Source organism: Glossina fuscipes, unplaced genomic scaffold, assembly GCF_014805625.2.
Source record: "Glossina fuscipes isolate IAEA_lab_2018 unplaced genomic scaffold, Yale_Gfus_2 28, whole genome shotgun sequence".
NCBI lineage: Eukaryota > Metazoa > Arthropoda > Insecta > Diptera > Glossinidae > Glossina > Glossina fuscipes.
The window spans coordinates 17,340,546-17,358,325 of record NW_023998423.1 but is presented as its reverse complement, the minus strand read 5'-3'; the positions used below and the strand labels follow the sequence as shown (position 1 = coordinate 17,358,325).

General features: G+C 34.4%; 2 protein-coding genes across 5 annotated transcripts in view; one reads left to right on the top strand and one right to left on the bottom strand.

Moving 5' to 3' along the window:
- Positions 1-397: 397 nt before the first annotated feature.
- LOC119636553 (H(+)/Cl(-) exchange transporter 7) lies at positions 398-6,873 on the top strand. Of its 2 annotated transcripts, none has more exons than XM_038031955.1 (11): positions 398-705; positions 767-940; positions 1,005-1,206; positions 1,271-1,524; positions 1,594-2,202; positions 2,268-2,361; positions 2,426-2,595; positions 2,659-3,045; positions 4,441-4,599; positions 4,669-4,752; positions 6,852-6,873. In XM_038031955.1, the coding sequence occupies exons 1-11, from the start codon at positions 481-483 to the stop codon at positions 6,855-6,857; spliced, it is 2,364 nt and encodes a 787-aa protein (XP_037887883.1). In that variant the 5' UTR covers positions 398-480; the 3' UTR covers positions 6,858-6,873. The 2 variants fall into 2 exon arrangements, with proteins under 2 accessions (XP_037887883.1, XP_037887882.1); XM_038031954.1 differs by lacking the exon at positions 6,852-6,873 and adding an exon at positions 4,848-5,248.
- An 8,984-nt stretch (positions 6,874-15,857) lies between these two features.
- Positions 15,858-17,780, bottom strand: part of LOC119636720 — a 31,279-nt gene continuing 29,356 nt past the window's right edge. For all 3 annotated transcript variants that reach the window (XM_038032285.1, XM_038032286.1, XM_038032287.1), the window contains one exon: positions 15,858-17,040. In XM_038032285.1, coding sequence (XP_037888213.1) covers positions 16,231-17,040 — 810 coding nt within the window. In that variant the 3' untranslated portion in view covers positions 15,858-16,230. The remainder of the gene's footprint in view (positions 17,041-17,780) is intronic.

Here is a 17,780-nt window from a genome sequence, read left to right as displayed (position 1 = left end):
TTTTTTTTTTTTGTTTCTTTTTTAACAAATTCTTTTTTTTAACTTTTTTGTTTTTTAAATTCTTTTTTTTCCCACTAAGCAGGACAAACACATCAGAAAAATTGTTTCAGCTGCTGCGTTGTTTCAACTGTTGGTTGTGGTGGAAAGTTTTCTTAAAATTGAATTAAAAATAATTTTATACTTTTTTAAAATAAAATATGGAAAGTGTAATTGTTTTGAGTCGGTTTTTATTTTTATTTACTTCAATTGTTAAGAATTGTCATGTACCAACTCTGAAACTAATTTGAAGATGAAGCTATCTCGCTCACACATCACGATTTGCTACAGTTGAGTACATCTTTTTTAACAGTGTGGCATCTTGCTCTTGTCTTTATCATAGCGAATGATTCGTATTTATTTATTTGTTTTTTTTCCGCAGAGGTCTGCCAACATTTTATGTCCACAAAAATTATTATAATTCTAAGAAGAAAGGCATAAATTATGGATAAAAAGGTGGTATCGAAAAGTGATGAAAAACCATTAATAAGTTACAGTGATACTGAAGATGTACAGATCCCAACTGCAGGCACTTTCGGCAACTATGACGAGCAAAGCGACGAAGAAATATTAATCGGAGCTAACGAAAATGGAATACCTTCTGATGAACTACTAATAGACTTTAAAAACAAAGCACAGGTGGAGTCGGAACGTCCTATTGTTCCTATTGTAAGTGATTACTAGTTAAATGAGTCATTATTTTTTCTGTATGTGCAAAAACCAATTGCAGGTATTTAAAACCACACGTAATACTTCAGTGCCAGTGTCAGAAAGGTTAGAGTCATCCAGTGATCAAGTCAATTTGTCTGTGGAACCATCAACATCACAAGTCTCCCAACAGCATCCCACATTTCATTTACGCTCTCGTACGGCGGCCATTAACGATCAGGCCGATATTTACGAGGTATTCGTCACATTTTATTTTACAAATACGCGTACTTATCTGTGTAAACTTCTTTCTTTTTAAGAGTTTAGACTATGATGTTTGCGAAAATGTTCTATTTCAAGCAGAACAGAAACGTCTTGCAGGCATTAGATGGGCGTCGCGTAAAGACATATTACGTTGGATCATATTCATACAAATTGGTATCATTACCGCTCTAGTGGCCTGTACAATCGATATTATTATCGAGGAATTGAGTCGACTAAAATATAAATTTTTAAAATACCGTAAGTGAAATAGTGTTGCTTCTCACAATAGTTCCTTAGATTATTCGTTTGCATATTTTCATAGAGGTGGATGGGAATATTTCTACGGGTGATTTGGTCATACCCTACCTATATTGGTTAATTTTAAGCATAGTTCCAGTTAGTCTAGGAGCCGCCATGGTAACTTATATAGAACCGGTTACGGCTGGAAGTGGTGTGCCTCAAGTGAAAAGCTATCTGAACGGTGTTAAAATTCCACGAGTAGTGCGCATTAAAACGATGACTGTTAAAGCTGTAGGCGTCATAACTTCCGTTGTTGGGGGGCTGGCAGGAGGCAAGGTATTGCATTGATTTTACAAAATTTTTTTTAATGATTTTTTGAAAGAGTTTTTCTTTTTTACTATTTAGGAAGGACCTATGATTCACGCCGGAGCGGTTGTAGCTGCCGGTATATCTCAAGGCAAAAGTACTACTTTTGCAAAAGATTTTCGTGTATTCAAAGACTTTCGTGATGATCATGAGAAACGTGATTTTGTCTTGGGTGGGGCGGCTGCTGGTGTGGCCGCTGCTTTTGGCGCGCCAATAGGTGGAATGTTGTTCTCTTTGGAAGAGGCGGCAAGCTTCTGGAATCAAAATCTCATATGGCGAACTTTAGTAGCCTCTATCATCAGTTCTTTTACTTTGAATATTGTATTGTCTGCCTATCACGGTTTAAATAATTACACCTTCATCGGTCTTTTCAATTTGGGAAAATTCGAACAGCCTTTGACTTTTAACTATTACGAATTACCAATATTTATGTTATACGGTATAGCGGGCGGTCTGTTAGGCGCCTTTTGGAATATGCTAAATACTCGCTTAAGTCGTTTCCGGGCGAGATTTATTAAACCGAAATTCGCCAAAGTTCTAGAAGCAACGTTTGTGGCTATGTTAGGTGTTTCAATGGCTTGTGCTATGATATATTTCATTAACGATTGCCGTCCTCTGGGAAATGATCCAACCGAATATCCAACACAGGTAAAAAATTACTTAGCTATCAATGAAAAATATGTTTCCCATAAACACCTTTCTTTACTACTTAGCTATTCTGTGAGGATAATGAATATAATGCAGTGGCTGCTTTATGGTTCCAAACACCGGAGGCCACAGTTCGTTCTCTGTTCCACGATCCTCCTGGTACGATATTTGCACAAAATTTCGTTAAACGAAAGCTTTTGAAAAGGAAATTTTTCTTTCTTAGGGTCTCATAAAATCTTAACTTTAACTACCTTCACTTTAATTTACTACGTGTTTTCTTGCTTAACGTTTGGCCTCAATGTCAGCCTAGGAGTATTCATACCTACAGCTTTGGTGGGTGCCGCTTGGGGTCGCCTGGTGGTAATGATTGCTTATTATCTCTTCCCTAAAGCGGTATGTGAAATATTCGATTTTTTTCATCTCTGGAAAATGTAAATTTTTTAATTTTCCTTTCAGGCTTTCCTAAACCCTGGTAAATATGCTTTAATTGGAGCCGCGGCTAATTTAGGTGGTGTACTGCGTATGACGATCAGTTTAACGGTAATTTTAATGGAAACCACTGGAATGGAGCCATCTTTTTTTTTTCCTATAATTTTAACCTTGATTAGTGCAAAGTGGGTTGGCGACTATTTCAACGAAGGTATCTATGATATACAAGTGGCCGTTAATCATGTGCCGATGATGCCATGGGAACCTTTATCACATTATCGGGGATTGAGAGCTTCAGATATTATGAGCGCACCAGCAGTGTGCGTTATGCTGCAAGATAAAGCGAATTATATATATGACATATTAACGCGATGCAAGCACAACGGTTTTCCGGTAGTGGAAGATGTCAAAGGGGTAAGCAAGTTTAATTTATAATCATATCCGCCGGTGAAATTTAGCATATAGTTTCGTTTGCACCACTTCGGAATATGTATTAAATATCTCGTCAAGTGGGGATATCCGCGTGTGATGGCTGGTTTATTTCACTCATCATTTGTTGAATTGACAGGTCTTGTAGTGGGCCATGAACCATCATTAAATATCCGGCATCACTTTGATTTATGCAGCATGAATGACGATTTTTCAAAATAAAGCATTATATGGGAAGTGGTCGAAAAAGTGATCCGATCTGTGTGCATCGACACAAATTTAATGCACCCTTATAGGGTATAAAAATGTATCGTTTATTTCGGCATGGCTCTTTTCACTTCTTTATTATATTCATTTTGTTGTTTTCCACAATGTATGCAACACCCAACAGAAAGCTTCAGAGACGCTATAAACATGTTAATGTATACCTTCTTCACAAGCGTGAAATTCTAAGTTGATTGAATCATGTCTGTCCGTCATGTGTCTGTATGGTGTTTGTTTTTTGCACTTTCCTGGTCTCAAAAATGAAAACATCCACTTCAAATTTTGTAAAAACATTGGAAATCTTTGCACATAGGTTGGTGAAAATGGGTCAAATTGGTCAGAGCAGAAGACAGCAGCGGAGCGTAAACTGAACGCAACTCCATTTTCCTTAACAAAAATTTGTGGATTACAAAAGTTACAAAATTGAAATTTTCCACATTTACTTTGCGAAACACTCTACTATTCACATGCAAAAATGAAAAATGTCGGGCAAGCCCACACAAAGTTATAAGCAATGAAATTATCTTTTTTCACTTTTTTGATGTTTTATGTTTATTTATCATAACGCAACTGAGGCAGAATGTTTAAAAATATTTTTTCCATTCCTCAAATAAATATATATTATCTATCTAAAAATGGGTTAATTCTAAAATGAATGCGATAGACATTGATCGATTGATTTTTTCCTAATAATACCATCGATATGGGTATCAAATCAAAGAACTTGGAAAGTAGATTGTGAAAAGCACAGTTTAACTTTGTTCTTAGTTTGTTTTCTTTATTAGGATTTTGCAAAAGCCCCATAAGTGATATCGTCGCTGAGTTCTTTTCAGAAACCTGTTTTTTTACCTTACATCGCTTGTGGTAAAGGATTATATTATGCTTGTAGGGATGCATGCAACGCACCAAAGGGCTTGAAGCAAACTTACCTTTTATTATATCGATGGATTCCGAACCACTGTCACTCTTGTCTGTCCCTGTGTCTGTCTTGTTTACTTGTAGTTAATTTTTTAGATATTTTGATGAAATTTGGTGCACAATTTATAAAGGAACGAAAGAATTATGACATCCAGACTGAAATTTACTTCTTTTCCTTTTTTTCAATGAAACATTTAGAATGAACGGTGTTCGGGTCGCGTGTGTGGCATCATTTTGCGATCGCAATTGATTGTTATTCTATTGAAGTCGCTGTTTGAAGAGAATAAACGGTTTTGGGAGAAAGAAGTTTCCATTCAAACCTTCCGTGATCTTTATCCACGTTATCCATCCATAAAGGTAAGCTGTTTGATGATTTATATGATTTATGCGTTGCTGCTTACAAATTAATTGGCTTTTTCTTCATAGCATGTTAAGATGGATAATGATAAAATCAATTACACGATTAATTTGAATATATTTATGAACCCATCACCGGTTTGCGCAAATGAGGTAAGTTGTAAATGGTTTCCTAATTTGGTTTTTGTGAGTGTTTTAAACATTTTTTTTTTTTGTTTTCGTATTTATTTTCACCTTTTTTCCCACAGCATGAATCCGTACCAAAAATTTTTAATAAATTTCGTGCCTTGGGTTTACGTCACTTAGTAGTAACGGATCGTGAAAACCGCATTGTTGGCATTATAACGCGTAAAGATTTTCTTTATAAATAACATCTGCGTAATCCGCTAAATTGCATTTATCCCTTTAGGTCCAGAATGGGCCTTCAACATTCATATTAAGTTTTGTATAATTATACTTAGGCTTTAAAAGCTTTTTAAATTAAGATTATTAGCTCATAGGAAATATTCACTGGTATTAAAAGCATATTTTTTTAAAACCATAACGAATTCTACTTTAATTGTTTCACTAAGATAGATTCGAGTTGACTTTGTTCTAACTTTGGTATTTTTTTTTTTTATTTAACCATTAAATTGCCCGTTTATGTTCTTTTTTTAATTTAAACGTTAAAATAAAATTATTGTAAATCTATTGTAGTACAATTGGTAGGTTGGTATGTCCCACGCAACGCAAGGCTCGCGTTACATTCAGTCCATACTTTGCATCGTGAACTTGAACGTCGGTTTGGTAGCGCGGCATCGATTAATCCATTATTCAGCTTCTGGGCAAAGGGATAGCAAGAGGTAACAGTTGTCGTGGGAAAGCACCGAAACTAGCGGCGCGTGTATGGAAAATCATGTCCGATGATGAAAAAAGACCTTACCGATTATTAGCCATTGAGGAACAAAGACTGAAACGTTTGCGTCCGAAACGTAAAAGCATAGCAAAATCCTTACCCAAAAGACACAATAATTCTAAAGCGAGTTTGCCGACCGAAAATTATAGGCAGTTCTCCAATATTTCTAGAACTCACGAACCAATCAATATAAACGTGAATATATTTAGTTCTGGGCGGGGGGGTTGTGGCGAGACTTATTCCGCAGATGCAAACTAATTATGCTTATAACATGGAACATGGAAAAAATTTGCAAATTAAAAATTTTTTTTTTGGTATGTTGACACAGAGATGAACTAAGCCAAATTTTAAAATTTTAAACGTTTATTTTCATTGCTAGAAAAAAATCAGCTGACGCCTTCAACAACTCTGTAGGAAATATCGCAAGCGTATGCGAGTAGGATTGTTTTTTATTTTCAGAAAATATGTAATTAATAAGTTTTTAATTCAATTCGCTGAAGAAGAAGAGCAATTTGTAGTTAGTTAGTTAATTAGAAATATGTAAAAGTATTACTTTTGCAAAAGATTTTCGTGTATTCAAAAACTTTCATGATGATCATGAGAAACGTTGCTTTGTCTTGGGTGGAGCGGCTGCTGGTGTGGCCGCTGCTTTTGGTGCGCCAATAGGTGGAATGTTGTTCTCTTTGGAAGAGGCGGCAAGCTTCTGGAATCAAAATCTTATATGGCGAACTTTAGTAGCCTCTATGATATATTTCATTAACTTTCCTGGTCTCAAAAATGAAAACATCGACTTCAAATTTTATAAAAACATTGGAAACAAAACATTGGCATTATAACGCGTAAAGATTTTCTTTATAAATAACATCTGCATAATCCGCTAAATTGCATTTATCCCTTTAGGTCCAGCATGGGTCTTCAACATTCGTATTAAGTTTTTTATAATGATACTTAGGCCATAAAGGCTTTTTAAGTTAAGTTTATTAGCCCATAGGAAATATTCATTGGTATTAAAAGCATATTTGTTTAAAAACATAACGAATACTGTATTAGTTGTTTCACTTCTAAGAAACATTCGAGTTGTCTTTGTGCTAAATTTCCAATTTTTTTTTTTTAATTTTTGTCACTCTTTATCTATCATCATTTTCTTTTAGTTGTAATCAATAACTTAAAAATCTCAACAAATTTTCTCTTCGTGATTTTTTTAAATTTTCAATTTAAATTCAATTTTTCCATACCCATTAAATTACCCGTTTATTTATTCATTTTTTTATTTTTTTATTTTAAAAGTTTAAAATCAAATTGCAATTAGTTGGGAAAAAAAGTTTTGAAAATCCAAATTAAAAAGTTTTTTAAAAAGAGGTGAACTATGGCGTGGATTTGGGAAAAAATTTGTAGTACAATGGATAGTCTGGTACGTCCCACACAACGGAAGACTCGCGTTACATTCAGTCCAAGTACTCTGCATCGTGAACTCGATCGTCGGATGAGTGGTGCGACATCTATTAATCCATTTTTCAACTTCTTGGCGGAGGTACGAATAAAAGCACAAGGCAACAGCCATCGCGGGAATGCACCGAAAGCTGCGGCCCGTTTATGGAAAATGATGTCCGATGATGAAAAAAGACCTTATCGATTAATAGCCGTTGAGGAACAAAGACTCAAACGTTTACGTCCGAAACGTAAAAGCATAGCAAAATCCTTACACAAAAGACGCAATATTCCTCAAACGAGTTTGCCGAACGACAACTATAGACAGTTCTCGAATAATCCTGAAATTCACGAAGCAATCAACTTAAATGTGGATATACTTGGTGCTGGCGGAGATTGTGGTCACACTTATAACTCAGATCCAGCCAATGTAAACTAATTATTCCAATTAGTCTTTGAAATATTTTATTTTATACGATTACGAGATATTCGAAATAAAAATGATTTATCATTCATAACTGTCCATGAAAAGCTTTTCGTTTGAATTCGTTTGAAATGAAAATTTTGATTTGGTATTGAAAAGGCGTGGAAGTTAAACATTTAAGACCGGAAAATAAAAAGACTAAACTAATATTGAATTGAATTAAATTGAGTATTAACAATAGCAAGTCACCATCAATTTTACTTTACTGCGTAGGCTGCAATGTCTATCACGGTATAATATTGAAACCATGACACGAAATTTAAATATTCTATGAAATCATAAGGAATCAGTTATCAATTCGATGTAGACAATAATTGCTTATTTTTACGAAACCTCTTAAGGTTTACAAAACGGAATGAATAATTCCTCACAAAGAAAACCAAACCAGCTCCAGACCAGCTATACAATACGTCAACGTCATTCATACAGTATACCATTAGTGATATTATGAACATACAAACAGACTATAACAATCATGCGCCTTAGTGAATCGGCGCGTGTTAACAATTGACTTAATACCCTTAGGCAAAATGCTAAGAATTTAGTTTGTGCTAATCAATCGAGTTACTATGCTTTGGCATAGTTGCAATACGGCCGTATTCGAAAATTTTGGAGAATATTTATCGTGATAAGGGCGACTTGACCATTCTTCTTACGATGGATTTCCTAAAAAGCCTTCGATACTATTGACCATAATTTGTTATTATCAAGGCTTGAATTTTATTTTGGCTTCAGTTCGTTTGCTATTAATTTATTTCGAACATCGGTATCAACTTGTCGTTGTTGGCGATTTTTGTCCTCAGAACATAGAATGATTGCATATGATGCCTCGGGGTCTATTATATTTGGTTTTTAGCCGTTATTTGATTTAGGCGCATATACTGATGATGCACAAATTTACCTCTCGCGCTCACCTGGCTTGGTAGAGTATCTGATTCAGTGAATAAATAAAGATTTAGATCTTGTTACTCTCTTGTCGGACTTTAATAATTGGAAGTTAAGTTCACGCAAAACTAAGCCACCGCAAAATCACCTACGAGTTACGAGCCCCACTTCTTATCACTTATTAGAATGGTCGAAGAAAATAATGGCGTTTGCTAGTACAGTCACACATTTTGATTTTAAAGCCAACTATCGCTTGAGCGTGAAAGGGACATGTTAATTTCACGACACGAATTCATAATATTTTAGAAGGCTATAGCTCTCCTAATCTTTTCTCCCAATCTTCGCTAAATTAAGATCATTTATGTGGTTTGTTGTGTCGTTCAAATCGTATAGATTGCGTGTATATGATAAATTAGATTAGTTTTCTAAGAAAAAATTGCAAATAAGTGTCTGTTAGTAACGATCTTTCGTTGACTTACTATTAGAAATATGACTTTTCCACATAAGTTTAATTTTTTTTTGTATGTATACGAAAAATATTGAAGTGTCTAAAAAGATGTAGTAAGGTTTTAATAACGCTTCACTTCCGTTAGTTAGATGTTTCCCATGTTGTTACTAACGATAATTTCTCGATAATTTGTCTCGAATAACCAACGAAACCGTCGCCTACGCTCACAAAGTTCTCTTACCTTCTTACTCTTCAGCCTCTTAGAGGGGTGGAACTGAAGTGAGCCGACCAGAACTATTTTCAATAGCGTTCCTCCTCAGAACAACGCACACTAGAGGGTTTCATACTAGCGGGTTGAACACGAAAACCTCTTAAAAATACTCAAAAATTTCTAAACTTTATCCTTAAGTTAGTCAATGTGGCAAATATTTGCCACGACCATGCAAAGCTACCTTGCACACCTCCACAACGGAAGAAATTTTCTTGCGGTGTACGGATACATTAGAGTTGTCCAGATGCAACGCCTAGAAGTACTTGAGATGGTCTTGCCTTTTATTATACTAATCGACTCGGACGCATATTCATGCTTGTCTTCCGCTTTTCTGTCCGTCTGTAGGCAGTTTTCTTGTGTTCAACGTGCAGATCGCAATTTTTGGCTCAAGGGCGAACGCTATTGAAATTAGTTTGGATCGGATCGCGTTTTCGATCACTTCTCATAGAAAATTTTTATTTTGAAAAATCGATATATGAATTAAAGTGGTCTTGTATAGGGTAAATAACGATGAGCCTTGCCCAACTTTAGTGTTTTTACTTGTTTCCTTTAAGGCTTTGCAGGTTTTCATTGTGGTTGAAAAAGGCCAATTGTTTAGCGGCTGCCGGCTATTCATGTAACACATTGATGGTTAAAAAGAAGCGAAGAAAGGGAAAGAGAGATGCTGGCCGCATCCTACTCAATGCATGCCCAATCGGTGGTAGGTGTTACCTCTTTACCGACTAAGCACTTAGTCGCAAGTCTTATCTGCTAGGTAACTTTTGCTTGGCGCCTATGCAGATAATAACAGTGCATCCAACTAATACTGATATGTCGGTCTACAAGAGATATACACACATTGCGTAAATACACTACAAGATAGATTTACGATATCGCATTCGTTCACTTTACCTTAGGAATAATAAAAATAAATTAAAAATTATTATCGACATTGATATTTAAATCAAAAATAAAATGAAAACAATTGATTTATAAATTAAATTTAAAATAGGTTGAAGCAAAAATTTTGTTGAAAAAGTTTCCTTGAAAAATATTAAAAACCCGCGCGTACTGATCGCATTTAAAAGCAAAATTAGAAATCGAAATTTCTACAGTAGAGCAATCCATTCGACTTTCTCAACTTTGCAGACTGAAAATCGAAAAACGAAGGCCACCTTTAAATGGCACTGATTTGGGAAAAAATTTGTAATATATTTTGCAAACTTGTGCGTCCTACGTTACGGTACGAGGAAGCACGTAAGGCTGAACCGTCCAGATATCCATTTTTTAATTTTGTGAATGAAATACGCACCACCACCCAGCTTATGCGATCAAATCTTGCTAACGATAGACGATTCTCGTCGTCCAGGCAGTCTTATATACGTAAAGTACCTGTAGTAGATACTCGTTTTTCGAATTCGTTCACGAACGATCAGAAGAAATCCTATCAGGTGTTAGTCTCGGGAAACACTGATCGTAAACGTAGACGAAATAAATGCAAACGCCTACGAAAACCCTGTCGCAAAAGCTATACCCGGAAAGTTTCTACAGCTGCAGTTCCGCATTAGATATTAGTATATATGTATAGAAATTGAAATGTATATACATATAAATAAAAATATTTATTTTATTAAAATTTTTCAAAAAAAAAAAAAAAAACAAAAACCTGTTCTCCCCTACCAATGGTCTCGGGTGGAAATAATTATATTAAGCAGAATGTGCAATGGTCTCAGTAGGTAATTTGTTCATGTGTTTCAGTTATTCGAACTTTGCTGCTTATCGAATTAATTACCAAATCAATTAGTATTCTTCCCACATAATCGAGGACGTCTAGGATAGCTGCCTACAAATATAATGTAGATATAAAATATTATATATAGAGTCTTATATATTTTTTTTGATAAAGTCTTAAGCTTAGGTTTTCTACTTGATATGACGAGGTGAAATAACAACCCACGGGCGAGGTTGAAAATAATATCTGCTGGAAATGTGTAACTTTTTTTTTTTTACAGATAAGCGGACGAGGGGAGATAAAAGAAAGGACAAGGTATAGAAGTATATCGGGCTCAAGTCCTATTACTGCGTCTGTCGATGGTTTTCCACATATACGCAAACATACACCTAATTATCTTTTCACACGATAGATACGTTCTCAGACAATTCTGGTAAAAAAGTTATTAGCTAAATGGAAATATAGTAAATGGTTCTTAGAGCTTACTTAAGAATTTATTTCGTGCTTTCACATTTTAATTCATTAAACGTATTATAGAAAATAAATTATGTTTTGAAAACCAGACATTACGTCTTCAGTCCACGCATAAGTCGAGGAATCCCACTCATATAGGCATATAATCGACATAATCTAATCAAATTGTGAAAAGTACAATGCGAGCTTACAATGCCTGTTTTTAGGAAGGCAGAATGAAAACATTTACAGAAACGCCAAAAAAAAAATAGAATATTGAAAATCGTGTTAGAATAAAAGAGTATTTTTTTTTTTGAACTCAAATTTTGTATTAAAAAAATCCGTGTAAAAAAAGAATTAGATGTATATATTTTCTGTCATCTCTTATGCTGTCAGACAATGATTTTGCTCTAACACAGGGTTGGGCAAGTATTTTCATCTACGGGCCGGTCTTAATTTTCATATTATTATGCGATCCAGTGTAAGATCCAACTATTATTAAAAATGCGGCATTCTGTATCAACTTTCACTGTTATGAAATCGCTCATTTTACAGCCTAATGGGCAAAAGGGAAATAAACACAGCTGAGCCGGTCGTAAAAATGTCGCGCACAATTGCAAGTTTGCAATGATGAAAACGTTCGGTGAGTGTAGCTATTTACGGCGCTCGCCTCTCCTTTCAGCCTTTAAAAGACCAAGCTGTAATGCCATTCGTGTTGCTCGCCACCATTCCTTTTGGTCCTCATTTTCAATGATAAACTTGCGGGTCTGCTATGGGCAAATCCGGTTAAAGTTTCAAGTGATTCGACCTTGCCTAGAAAGATCGTTAGCGTTTCCTCTACCGCTATCTCGGTTGATAATACAATGTTACAAATAAGCCGGATAGCCCGCCTCGTGTCAGTTAAGCTGAGGTAGCAAGCCAGCCTACTAGTGGTGCCATTGGGACAACTCCGTCGATATCTCAACAGAAAATCCCCCATGTTTCAATCGTGTCTTCAGATATGATAGCCACATTTTCTAAGCCTCTTTTACCTTGAAGGCCTTAAAACCACTTTATTCCAAATTGCGATTTTGTTGATATATAGATTAATTTTTGCTTATCAAGATAAAAAATAAGCTTAAAGTACCTAAAGTTTCCATGACCGATTGCAACTCTCGGTAAAAAAGCTATTAAGATTAAATTATCACATTTCGGAATAAAAAAAGGAAAGAAAGAAAGCAAATTTTTATTGGAACCTGTCAGCATTTTTTCAATATTCAATCGCAAACAAGTAAAAACATTAGAGCGAGACACGGCCCACCACATTTATGTAAAGTTACCGTCTACATTCTCCTTATATGTGTAGAAAACTATTAACTGCATTAAATTTTATGGCAATTTTATGGCTTAAAAGTGCCACTTTACGAGGATCGAAGGCGTATGAGACCGATTTACGCGCTTTTGCTAGCTGCTTCGTGGGATGCGGGGGGCGGGGGGGGGCGCGTTTCCATATGGTAGGCTCACCGACACTCTTCAGTTGCAACTAAAAAAAGAGCACATACTTACACTTCAACGAACACACGAACGAACGTAACCTAACCACCTTATAATACGATGTTATAAAGGAAGTGCTCGAAAAAGTTGTCCAATTTGAAACATTTTTATTAGCATTCGTCGTTGAGACAAAGCATGTGTAGGTATACCAAATTTCATCGAAATGTCCCAAAAATTGTGACCAATACGTTGAACGTAACAAGTGAGACACATGGACAGACGAGCTTAGACCAATTTATGAAGTGACTCTGGCATTGGTTTGCGTTTCTCGTTATCGAAAAAATTCGCTGTTAAAGTTCGATTTTGGTTTAATGTTTCTCGTTAACGAGAAGTTGTTTGATAGTACTTGACAGCGTATAACAGCTCGATATCGTACAAAAAATGTCATATTTTAGCGCAAAAGGAAAATAGCTATCGGGGTTCATGTTCAAAAGGAGAACAATACAAAAGATCGCTGTAAAGGCATATATGTGACGAAATTAACGAACATGAAAAGATTACTTCGTTCCAGAAATTCCAAAATGTTCCCAAACATAATAAAACAAAATAATTACTGTCGATGTTTTGACCTGTTAGCGCCGTATAATAAAAAAAGGAATATATGAATAGGGAAAAGTTGATGGAAACGCCTGTGTAGTGGATCAGAATCGCGATTATTACACAGTCGGTGTTTGCGAGTTCAAATATCAAATGCGATTCTTTCGTCGTAGCGATAGTAAGTGATCAGTCGGGAAAAAACCCACACCCACAAGGCTACCGTCAACACCTCCTTATTGCTTTCTCTTTCGCCCTCTCTTTTTGACACTCCAAGGTCATTCTTTTTGATTGATCATCTTAAAGGGGAAAAAAAAGAAACAAATGAAAACTTCTGATTACTGGAAGCTATTTAAAGGCTATTCTTGAATTATGATGTTTTGCATTTAATATGGAACCTGTAGCCAGCCATTAAGAAACAAGCGATTAGGCAATTTAAATAAACAGTGATGCATTTAATGCACTTTTTAATTTTTTTTTCTTTATTTACTTTTCATTCTTTGCTTTGCATTATTTTGTTGTACATACATCGACGATACCGCAAATGTTCCATGGTAAATGTAACAAACGAAAAGCTTAATTAGACTTGAAAGCGATCGAGTACCATCAACCCAAAATGCGATTATGCGATTTTTATCTTCCGTATGGTGGCTGGTTAACGCGAACAGTAAATCGATCCAATATTTGGTGTTGGATTAATGTTTGGGTCGAAAATAAAGAAAAACACCATAGTTTAATATACTTATTCATGTAATGACTTGTCAAGATAGAGTACTTTAAGGGAGGCGTATGAAACAATGTTCTGAACCGAATCATTTTCTATATTTTAATTTCATCCTTGAACCAAAACACTTCTGTGTACTTCTGTGTGTTAAAATATAAGGTCGAGTCATAAGTAACTTCCGATGCTGTTGGGTAGAATCTCTTGCTTGTATTTACTCACTATAAGTCACCGAAACAAACAAGTTTTTGTTCTTACTATATAGAGGTGGATTCAGTTACGTCTTCTGTCAACTATTTTATGTGGTGCATGTTACATTCTACTGTTTCAGCTGTTTCTTAATATTTCAAATGAACAAGTAATGCTTTAAACAATGCAACAGAGCTAATGCGACAGCTGCAAAAATATGCAGCGTATATAGTGAACGACTGATAACTGATCGGGCACTTGGAAATTGGTTTGTAAAATTCCATTTTGGAGATACGACCTTAAAAGACAAACCAAGGGAGGGACGTTCTTCCCACTTTGACAACTTTTTAAAGGCAATATTTGAGCAAAATCCACGCCAATCATAGCAAAAATGTTATGTACCTCACAATCAACTGTTAACCGCCACCTGGCAAAATTAGGAAAAGTCTGTGACTTACTAGTATGGGTGCCTTACAATCTCAATGATCGAAAATGTCTTCTAGTTCAAACCTACCACATTTTACATCAAGGGAATTGATAAACTGGCAGGAAGATGGAAGAAAGCAAATTAAATGTTAAATAAAAAAACGGAACTTACTTATGCCTCGAACTAATATCTTAAAAATTGCGACCTGTATGTACGTTGAACACAAGAAATAAGTTGAACGGACGGATGGACAGACGAAGTTAGATCGATTCGAAAAATGACTTTGAATCCACACATTATAATAAAAGAGCTCGATTAGGTACACCGCTTTTAGATGAAATGCGATGACGGTTTTCAAAGAACTTATTTTACTTGCTGACATAAACTGAAGGTCTAGTTAAGATCAGTTAAAATCTTTGCATTCTTCTACTCTATACTTGATTTCATTTTAATAAAAAACGTTTTTTTTTTTTTTTTATATAGAAAAATGTTAATATTTTTTCATTATTATTATTATTAATTAATTTAAAAACTACTAATTGTTGATGAAAGTACTTTTTAACTTCTTTTTTAAAGATTTTTTCTTAAATAATTACATATGCATTTATATACAGCATTGTTATATAATAAGTATTTTAACATTAGTATATATATATATATATATGTATATATGTATATATGTATATATATATATATATATATATAAATTTATAAATTTTATATTTTATTTATCTTAAGGAAGGGTTGCTTAAGTTACATAACATACGGTTCAAAATTAGTAATAATAGTGATAAGATTGTATGCTTATAATTTCGTTTAGAAATTAGCTACTTTTGAAAATAACAAATGAAAAGCATAAAAAATGTAGACATTTTCAAAAACTTGTTTCTTGTTTTTCTTTTTTCACTTCTCTAATTCTCTGAATGTACATTTATATATATATATATATATATATATATATATATTGAGATGGTAAATATAAATTGTTTTCAGAAATTTTACAAAAACACACGCTTACGTACATTTCTAACTATCTTAAATTAAATAAGTCCTACGTATAAACACAACAAAGTTTTTTTTCTTTTTCTTTTCTTGTAGATTTTTTCAATGACTATTTTTTCTGTTTTGTTTTGCTTCTAACTTGGAAAAATAAATCCAAAAATTTTATTCTAAAAAATAGTTATTGATCTTAAAAATAATTTTTTTGTTTTTTCTTTTTTTAAGGAATCATTTTTATTTGCTCTTTTTTTTTTTTTTTTTTTTTAATACCAACTGACAACCTTGAATAAATAAAAAAAAAAAAAAAAAAATAACATGAAAACTTAACCACAAAGAGTAGGCGACTTTCATTCATATATATTTTTTCACTTAAAAGCAATAATTATTTTACATCAACTTTTCATATTACATTCGATTATTTACTAATTGGGAGGGGGGGGAAAAAAATAAATAAATAAAAATAAAATCTGATTACATATGTATCAAAAAAAGAAACTTGTTTCAAAATAATCAAATTCATTAAATACTCTTCATTGAAATAAAGCAAGAAATGCAAAAACTATTATTTTTTTATGATTTTTGTTTGATATTCAAAATATGTCACACGTTCACGACGATTTCCTTTTTTTATGCATTTATAAGTGCATAAATTTTCAGCTTTCCATAGGTCTTACCTGAGCCGCTTCTGCCACTACGACTACGGAGGACTGCGATAAGCCGGCAACGCTATTGCAATGAGGCGTTGGCGCCAAACTTGTTACAGTCGCTGTGGCAGTGGCGGCTGCTTCAGTTTGATTTAAATTCGGGACACTAGCTAAAGAACTCAAAATCATGCCAGCAGTTGTTGTTGATGTCACAGTTACAAGATTTGTAATGGATGCGGAGCAGCCACCGCCGCCGCCGCCACCACCACCACCACCGGCACCGGTGGTATTGTTACTTAGGGTAAAAGTTGCGTTGCAAGATCCAACACTGCCGCTACCACAGCCACCAATGCTGCTGCTACTACTACTATTATTGTTATTTTTATTATTATTGGTATTATTGCTATTATTATTATTATTATTATTATTATTACTATTACTACCAGCAGCAAATGATGAGGTACTACTATTGTTATTGTTATTATTATTTGCATTATTATTATTTGCATTAACATTGTTCATAGTATTGCCTGCACTTAACACTTTATAACGTTGATATAAACGATAGGGTGTTTTCTTTACATCATTTTGTATAATTACTTTAGTTCTTGGTATTGTTAATGTTGACCAATTGTTGACAACGGGATTATGTGTGCTATTAACTCCTCCTACAACATTAACGGTAGCTGTCGATGAATTAGTTCCCAAAAGCCATTCATTGCATTGTTGTTGCTGCTCAACCGTAACATGATTTGTTAGCCACGCTTGAACAAACTGTTGGAATCGCTTAAATTTACGCTGCGTTACTTGTTCATGGCACTGAAATCATAAATAAATAAATATAAGAAAATATTTAGTAATCTGTGTGCAGCTGGTGGCTAAAGGATAAACACCTATCATAACAATTACTTTTTATTTTACTTCCGAAGAAAAAGTGTTCGAGGGCGAACTTGTGAAGCGAACTCTCATTATTGAGCAAATTTTATTAATAATGTTTTAATTATTTTTACATGAACACTTATTAAATTTTATATGTTTGATTGGCTAAGAGAGAAAGTGCAGTTGATTTGAGAACACTTTGGTATTCAAAAAAATCCATTATAATCACTACAAATGTATGAGACTCGTATCAATTTTTAAATAAATAAGAAAATTATATTCAGGTTTGATCGGATCTTTTCTACCCACCCCAGCACTATGTATTAAAATAGAGTATACAAATTTTTACGTAGCAGTTATGACTAACGAGCAAACTAACGACTTTTTCGTTTTTAAAAATCGAGGCGCGTTCCTCACTTCACGTTGTACTGTGAGCGTGTCCTTACCTTAAACCCATTTGCAATATCTGGCTGTATGGAAAAATTTCTAACATTTTTCACGAATTTGAAACCGATATTTTCGTTTTTGCGACCAGAATAGTGTTCGTTACTGGCATTAACAGACGGACGGACAAGTGCAGCAACTACTAATGTTTTTCGCCGAGCATTCAAGCCAATATTTCCACTTTTGAGGATGATTACCACAGGTAATTGAGGGACGGACAAGTGGAGCAAACTATA